Below are 8,815 nucleotides of genomic sequence, written 5' to 3' on the forward strand. Positions count from 1 at the left end.
GGGAGAAAAGGGGGATGAATAGTGGAGAGGTACCTGGGAAGTCAGATGTCAGGCAGGTTATAATGCGTCATAAATCCAATGTCTACATTTAGTCCATGATTTTTAGTATCCAGGAGGTTGATGAAGTGGACTTCATAGGCTCATCTCTGGGAAGTGTTTTGTAAGTTTCTTTTGAGGATCAGGATTGAGACATTGGAGAGAGTGGTTTTCTACATTAGTCCATGATTTTTTGTATCCTGGAGGTTGATGAAGTAGAGTTCATAGGCTCATCTGTGAAAAGTGTTTTGTCAATTCCCTTTGAGGATTAGAACTGAGAGACTGAAGAGAGAGTGGTTTCCTTGTGAAAAATCTGCCCCCACAGGTAATTAGGTATTCTTGTCCTTAATAGATTTCTGGTGTGCAGCTGTTGTTTGGTCTTTACTATTCATTCCTGTATTTACTAGTCATTCCATCCAGGAAGAGCACACACCAATTGCGGATGCTTCCTCAGCCTGACAAAGGGTTTTTAAACCCAAAAGCTTGCTAAGAAAAAAATTACCAACTATTCAAGTTGGTCTAATAAAAGATACCAGATTCACCCAAATAACCTTGTCTGCTCATGTAATGCTGCTACCACAGGGAAATTCCTATCTGTCAGGACAGAGGTACCCACTGAAGGTTCTCCTAGTAATCCAATTAGACTTTTAATAAAATAAAAACACAGCTTTTGCCACTCAAACCACAGTTCCCATTCTCTCTTGCTCATGTTTAATGACATACATGTGTTGAAAGCAATAACCCCATCTTCAAATTAATTTAACATCTATTTGTCATTTTACAGACTTTTTTTACATTCTGAGTAAGCTACTCTCTACTAGAGCTAGAAGAGATTCTGACGTCTCTTGCGGGCAAGAGCTACGGTTAGCCAGAGCTTACAGAATCATGATAATCTGCAGTGCTGGACTTTGAATAGTACATTCAATTTTTGATTACTTACCAAACAACACAAGGCAGGGACCACCTGCAGATCACAGCAAGCACCCAGGAGGGCAAGGGTTTCATCAGGCAGCTCTGTGAAGGAGTTTTAAAAGGAGAAAAAGTCACAGTCTCCAATGAGCTCTGCAGCAGGTTGGCTGTAGAAAAGGAGATGGTGTATATGCATACAAGTGACCTAAGCCTGCAAATGCCCTTATGCAATTCTTACACTGGGCAGGGAAAGGCCCACTGCCTCTTGGAGGGCTTTCCAAGTGCAGTGCTGCATGATTGCAACTTTGGAGAGCACTGCAGTCCTCCACAATTATCACTGTCCTGTACTGAGCGGTGTCAAGGGGATGTGCACCCAGATGCCAGGCCCTTCTTTGCAGGTGCAAGCTGGCTCTGGGGGCAGAACCAGTACATGGAAAAAAAAATGGGTGCAAAATCTCACACAGACTACCTCAGCTCTTGGGAGAAACACCTGGAAGGGAGCAAGTAACATTCATTCCACCTTGTCACAGCCAATGACTAGGCATCTCTCCAGTGCCTGGCTTGCGCATTAACTCAGGGTGCCTGTCTGAGGACAGGGTCTGTTCTATGCAATACCACCACAATCCCCAGAGAACTAACAGCTACGAAGTGGCCTTTTTTTGGTTACTGCTACAGCTCTAGTTACATGTGGATGTTAAAACTAAATGTTATGGCCAAAGCAAACTGATCAGTATAACACACTTGTTTAACTGTGCATCACTGCTTGTAGCACTTGACAAGTGCCGTTACACTAGTGACTCTGTTATGTTTGCTTTATTTTGCATCTCTGCAACTGGGTCTGCTGTCAGAATGTCTCCCTTACCTTTCATACACTGGTTGATCAGCTTTAAATGCAAGAAAATTGACATTCTGTTCTACAGTAGGAGTGCACCGATACATCAATCCGGTATCAGATCAGCACTGATTTAAGAAAACTGAGTGTATCGGAAATTGGCCTGATGTGGCCGATAAATGCCCGTGCGCACGTGCATCCACAGTGCAGTATGTAGGTTGGGAGGAGCACAGCTGGGCAGCGTGGAAAGCTGCATGCAGTTGGTAAGTCTGGTGTGGCAGAAGGGGAGTGGGGAAGGAAGGGGTGTGGGGGTGCAGATCAGGGCCCCTGCAGTGAGGGAGGGAGTGGGGTTGGGGCAGGTGCTGCCCAGCTGGGGTGGGGCACGGGACAGAGCCATGGTTCATCTGGGAGATGTGGGTGGTCAGCTCCTGCTGCTGCATGCACCCCAGGAGGGCACGGGGGTGGGTCATGTGCCCCTGGATCTGCATGGGCTGTGCTGGTCTCTTCCTGGTACATGGCCTGGTGCTGGGCTGGGGTGGCCATAGCAGCGCTAGGAGGAGGGGCTATGGCAGGAACTAAGGTGAATTTTGGGGTGGCTGCAGCCCCCCATAGCCCCCTCCCAGCACCACCACCACCCACCCCAAGTGCAGCCTGGCTCCGCCCCCTCCCCCCATGTGCCAGGAAGAGCCTGGCACAGCCCCAGCCTCAACCCACAGCTTGAGCCCACCCCGCCCACAACCCACACAGATCTGGAGACATGCCCCCACACTCTCCTGGGGTGTGCGCAATGGCAGGAGCTGACCACACCCTTTGCCCCCCCCTGTGATGAGCTGTGGCTCCAACACACACCCCGTCCCACCTGGGCAGCCCCAGCCCCACTCCCTCCCTCACTGCAGGGAGCCTTGATCTCCCCTTACACCACAACAGACTTACCAGCTGCCTGCAGCTCTTCAAGTTGCCAGGCTGGTATTGGAAATTGGATCAGTATCGGCCGATATGCCTCCTTAAAAATCGGCTATCAGTATCGGCCCCCAAAATCATTTTTGGTGCACCCCTAATTCTACAGTACAAAATATTTTACCCATTTACCTACTGTAACACTGTGCTTCCTTTCAATACTTCCCTTAATGTAATGAAGCATTTTTTTTTTTTTTATACATGAGAGGTGAAGGGGAAAAAAAGACTGATTTGTATTTGCAGGTGGTTTTTAATTAATGTTGTGGTGCCAAGTACATTGTGAGGATAGCATTTGTTTGACATTTGGGTTTAATTTCCTTTTTCTGTGGTTGCACAACCATCCCTCTAATTGCCATGTCTATGTGTTAAATTTACTTTTTGCTAAATATAGTTTGTATTCAACAACGTAAGCCATAGATTTAGCACCTACTGTGCAATCTTTAGCCAGGATGAGACATGGAAAGTCCAAGGCACAATGAGAACAATAATTAGTTAATAAAACGGAATGAAAAAGTTTGGGTTCAATGGACCTTTGGGTGAAGTGATTTCCATGGGAATGACAGATTTTACTTGTAAAAATATGCAGAGATTGAGGTTTTAATTTAATATTTAGCCAAAATTATGAACTCCTACATTCAATCACAGCTCTATCAGAGTGAAAGAGAATTGCATGACTTGTCAAAACTGTTATAATTATGTAAAAGGAAAACATATAAACTCTCCACCAGGGAAAAGTTACTAATTGCTCCATTTGTGACATACCTGCTACAGCACTGATCAAGAGGTGAGCAGCTGAGAAGAGTCTTTGCTCTTCCTCTAACAACAGCCCATTCTGTAAACTGTACCCTACCAGCTGCAGAAAGTCTGCTACATCTTGCTGCTGCTCAGGTTTTAGCTCCTTCAGTTCCATCAACCTTGGTTTGTCACCCATACAAATATTATTTACCTGGAAGCAGAGGAACAAATTAAAAAAACTAATTTATAAAAAAAACAAGGTTTGAATAATGGACAGTATCAGCTCTATTAAAAATAATTTTTAAAAAGTCTTGTTATCTTACCATATCCTCCAGTACAGTCACCAGTTCATCATGATACAAGATTTCATAGAGGGTTTTATATAAAGCCCCTTGCTTGCCATCTGATAGCTCCACAAAAGGCTGGAATTGGGTTTTTAACACCGATATGCCTTTCCAATAAAAAAAGTATACTGTTAAACTCGTGACTCCTTCAAAGGCCAGTAAAAGCAGATAAATTGAGAGACTTGATTACCTGCTTAATCACCACAGCGTAATACTGTAATTTCTGTGTGCATAATTCCTAATAAAATACTGGGACATATTTGACTCCAAATGTGCTTTATAATGATCAATCCCAGTTAACTGTCAATGCAAATAAACACTATCAGGAATTAACATTCAGTATTAATATTTAATTTTTTTTTATATGAAATCTGTTCATAAGTCTGCAAAGAATGTTTCTTTTTAAGCACAATATATATTTCTATTAACTAATCTTACATCTCAGACAATGGATTTTATTTCTTAACTGGTTCATATTAAGGTCTAACTCTATGACTTACCAAGCCTAGTGGTATTAATTCATATTCAGAATTAAGAATTCAGATGGTGATGCTAAGTTCTTATTGTCCTTGTATTTTGACAGACTTAAAAGAACTTATATTAAATATTCATGTATACCCTTTTCTTCTTTGACCAAAAAAGTCATCTTTTCATAAAATGCAAGAGGATCCATTTATTCTTATTTAAAATATTTAATTTATTACAATGCATAGATTACAAACTCCACAGAGACCTCACTGGACTCCATCCTTCACAGTGTAACTGAAGCATGAAGCCAGGATGTTTTATGACTACTAATTATCAATAAGCCAACACTTACTTCACCCATCAGCAGAACTTTAGTGGTTGGAGATGCCTCATGTTATTTTTAGAATAAATTCCCTTCACACAAGAAATACAGCCCCTTAAAATATATGTTTCACATAAAAATAATAAAGCTATTGAAATTACAGCAGTGCCTCTACATACAATACAACCATATAATTACAAAATCAAATATTGTCACAATGCTGTAGGGGTAACTAACTGTAAACCATTTCAATATAACAGTTTTTAAAACTATTTTGTGAAGAGAGTAAGTCAATCAAATAAAGTAGAATGACAAATCTGTAAGAACAACAGGCACAGTGGGGTTTTAAGCTAAAAAAATAACAGTGACCTATAACCATCCTTCATACACAAAAGTGTTATTTGGCCATACAAAGAGATGCATTTATTTCCCTCACTCAAGTCTAAACTGGAGAAATGTATGTTTTACTCCAGTCAACAAAATGGCTATTTTGGTCACAGTTAGTCTATTGACTAAGCTGTGAATGCAGGGCCACATAAAAAGCACCACCACATCGTAGAAATGGACATAAGGACAGATCTGCAGTAAGAATCAACAGGAGATGCAATACAAAGATTGGAGGCCTGCTTTATATTACCTTATCTTCCTCCTCACTTTTGGTTGCACTCCTTGCTACAATCCTATCCCTTTCACCACCTCAGTAAGTTATGCCTAGCCACTTACACTACTTACCAGCATGTAATTTACACTATCATTTAAATCACAATGGAATTTAACCTCCAATTTCTTCTAAGTTTCTCAGAACACAATGAGATTCACAGAGAAGAAAAAGAGGGTTGTGTTTTCAGAAATATAAGCTATATTGAGAATGTTTATACCCAATATACATTTCTCACATCATTACTAAACAAGTAAAGACAAATCACTATGAATCTTATGCAACATAGCTAGAATATAACAAAATTGATGCAAAAGAAAAAGTATATAAGATTTTGTTTACAAAAAGGCATTCCATATGCTTTGAGGGTATAGCCAGCTCTCCACATATGTTCATTTCAGTGCTAAATGTCTTCTGATTGTTTCTAAGCATTCACCAAGGAATTCCTGATAGTGGCTATTCAAATGTGCCAGCAATTTCTATGTACAATTTTGCAAGAATATCTCCTTCTATTAAATTGCTTAACTAGTAATATAAGGGAGAAATGTAGTGTAGTGCAATCAAATAAAGTATTTCTGGTAATACCTTGTTTCAGTACACTTAAGGAAGCATCACTTGGAATAGTATTTTCATCCCCAGAATGTCTCATGCTATCAACAGCATCTGGCTGATATAAAAAGGAGGTGTCTCTGAATAGCACTGAATGGGGGTAAGAACAGCCTGCTGTGTCTTCTCTTTCAAAACCTCCTTGTTGTCCATTTAGCAGGCAGAATTCTGTAATTTGAAACACATAAGAATAAACAAACCACATGAGGCTACCAAAGCAAATATCAAGCATCATTTCTAATGTACACTAGTTTTCCTGGACATACACACATATGCATCTCATCTTTTATAGATAGAAAGAAAAAGATTAACAGGCACTGTCTACATGAATGAAATACACATTGTAAGTCACTCAAAAGCACAGTGCAAAGATATACATCCTGAGGCATAAATGGAAGTGGCAGTTACCAAGTAGATATAGTAGTTTGAAACAAATTTTTCTGGATTGATTAGACAGATTCAGTATATGTCCAGAAAGGAAGAGGCCTGATGGAAAAGCAAAGCTCTTCATGGATGCTGAAAACTAGCATTCCGTATATCAGATGTGTCAAATTCATCTAGCTCCATGTACCAGATGACTGGTGTGGAAACAACCCATGGCCCTGGTGAATGGCATGTGGCCAGCCCCACAGAGTTGGATTCTCCTACATGTGAGAGTACAAGTCAGAAAAACCCTACAGACTCTAAGAGGATCCCTCACAGATCTTTTCACTGGTCTTTCATCACTGGCCCCTTAGCTCTCAGAAAGGAGCAGAGGCTACTGGTTCCTCCCTGGGCCCTGTCAAAGACTAGGCCAACCCAGGTCAGTGGTTGTATAGCTCCCATGCTGCATTACAGACTTAGGAGGGATGCTTCCTGTCCCACCCTTCGAAGTAGTCCCCCATCCTCTGTGTAGGCTGCCATATTTTTCCTAGCTAGTTGTTATAAGTTCATGGAGGAATGATATGCATCCTTTTATCTCACTCATTTTGGGGTCCTCTAGGAGCAGTGGTCTCCAAAGTGGGGTGCGCAAGACAATCCATTAGGGTGCAGGAAGAAAATATTAGAACTTCTATTTATATAAATATACATATATTGGGGGTGCATGCTCAAAAATTTTTTACTGATAGTGGTGTGCAATCAAAAAAGTTTGGAGACCACTGCTCTAGAGCAGAGTTTCTCAATCCCCATGCCATGGCCCAGTACCAGGCTGCAAGAGGTGGGCTGCTGGACCAGAAGTGGCCATGGACCAGCAAACCACAGCCTCCCAGAGCCAGGCAGAGAGGCCACAGCTCCTTCTGTGGGGCCCACAGCAGCACAGGCAGAAATTCCAGCTGCGGAAATTTCTTCCAGCCAGAAATTCTGGCCATGGTCAGCTGTGACTGCTGGGCTGCGGTTTGCCACAGCATAAAAACTTTGGGAACCCCTGGTCTAGAGGAAGAAAAAATAGTACCCAAAGAAGACTGAGGAGAGATTCGTATGTAGCGGATAATTCCTTCTTCCCACAGGTCACAAGATACAATCTGGCTCATCACATGAAAGGATACTGTTATCCAACAACTTCTAGTTTCAAAGTCTTTTACAGACAATATTCCACACCTGAACCAGATAAGCAACTTCCAGTCCTGTGCTCTGAGCACCAAACCATGCCCAAGAGGGTAAAGTACATACAATTCCAGACAACCATATTTACTGGCAGAAGGCAGGCTAGATTTGCACCTCATGGATTAACTAAATCAGAGATTTATAGCATGAGCTTTTGGGAGCTCAAGCTCACTTCATCTGATTTAGTGAGCTCAGACTCATGAAAGCTCACATATCATATATCTCTGACTTAGTCTATAAGGTGCAGATCTACTCTGCCTTCTATCTGACTTTAGACTGCCACAGCTAAACTACCTCTCTATATTTACTGGGACAGACCAAAGATTTTGAATCAAACACTGTCCATTTCACTTGCCACAGAATGGCATGAGAAAAACAGAGTAAAGGAAGAAACTGAGTTTTAAAGTAGTGCATGCCAGTGAAAGAGGTAAGCTGCCCCCCAATCAAGGACAGTGCTCAAAAGCACTGCGTTCACAATCTAAATATAGCTTCCCCTCACTTATAACAGACTGTCTTACTGAATTAAGGGCATTCAGATGAGATGGGAAAGCATCAACAGCAGTCCACCTTTACAAAGAGAGAAATGGTGAAGACATTTCTGCTATAGAAAGAGAGAAAGGGAAAAACATTTTTTCCACTGGTAACACCTGCACAGCCCCTTACAGAGTATAAAGCCAGTTACAAAGGGCTAGAAAAAGAATACCACAAACTAAATTACTTCCTAGTGTAATGAGACCCAGCTAAGACGGCAACCAACACACGAGACTGAGGTGCCTGTGCTCTTACAACAGTGTACTTGTGTTACTTCCATTACCGCTAACAAGAGCTATTCACAAACTCTGAAGGCAGAGCATACTGCTAACAAACTAACCACCCTTTATGGGCGAAGGAGGCTAATGAGAGGAACACATACACAGCATCATGTGAAAATAAGTGAGACATCCACTTTTGTTAAACCCCATAATAGGACTAGATTCAAAAGAAAGTACAAGGCTATGAAAGTCTACATTACTGTTACCATTAATTATTTATATAGCTAGTTAGGTCTATGTAACCCTTTATAGGAAAAAAAAAGAAAAGAACCAAACACTCAATATCATAGTGCTATTATATACATACTAGCTAACTGCCCATCAAGAATGACAGAATTTAGGGAGTGTTTAGATGGCACCTCCCCCAACCCCCACTCACCCTTTGGGGCCAGCAATGTAAAGACTCTATCCACCACCTTCTCCTTCAACCTCCTGTGCTGTGGCTCCCTACCCCCGCCTGCCTGCCTCACAGCAGGGCTTCCTCCCACCTCCCCTCCCCTCCCCGCTGCCTCGCCCTCTCTACCGGCTGGTGCCAGGGCCGGGCAGCAGGGG

The 8,815-nt window shown here is 42.0% G+C and overlaps 1 protein-coding gene across 8 annotated transcripts in view; it reads right to left on the reverse strand.

Annotated features, from left to right (window-relative positions):
* Nucleotides 1–8,815, reverse strand: part of DFNA5 (DFNA5, deafness associated tumor suppressor) — a 68,954-nt gene that overhangs the window by 35,854 nt on the left and 24,285 nt on the right. For all 8 annotated transcript variants that reach the window (XM_019534808.1, XM_019534798.1, XM_019534754.1 and 5 more), the window contains 4 exons: nucleotides 5,847–6,035; nucleotides 3,793–3,920; nucleotides 3,497–3,680; nucleotides 977–1,050 (listed from right to left, as the gene is read on the reverse strand). In XM_019534808.1, coding sequence (XP_019390353.1) covers nucleotides 977–1,050; nucleotides 3,497–3,680; nucleotides 3,793–3,920; nucleotides 5,847–6,035 — 575 coding nt within the window. The remainder of the gene's footprint in view (nucleotides 1–976; nucleotides 1,051–3,496; nucleotides 3,681–3,792; nucleotides 3,921–5,846; nucleotides 6,036–8,815) is intronic.

Source organism: Crocodylus porosus, unplaced genomic scaffold (genome assembly GCF_001723895.1).
Source record: "Crocodylus porosus isolate Cpor-Errol unplaced genomic scaffold, CroPor_comp1, whole genome shotgun sequence".
In the NCBI taxonomy this organism is placed as follows: Eukaryota; Metazoa; Chordata; order Crocodylia; family Crocodylidae; genus Crocodylus; species Crocodylus porosus.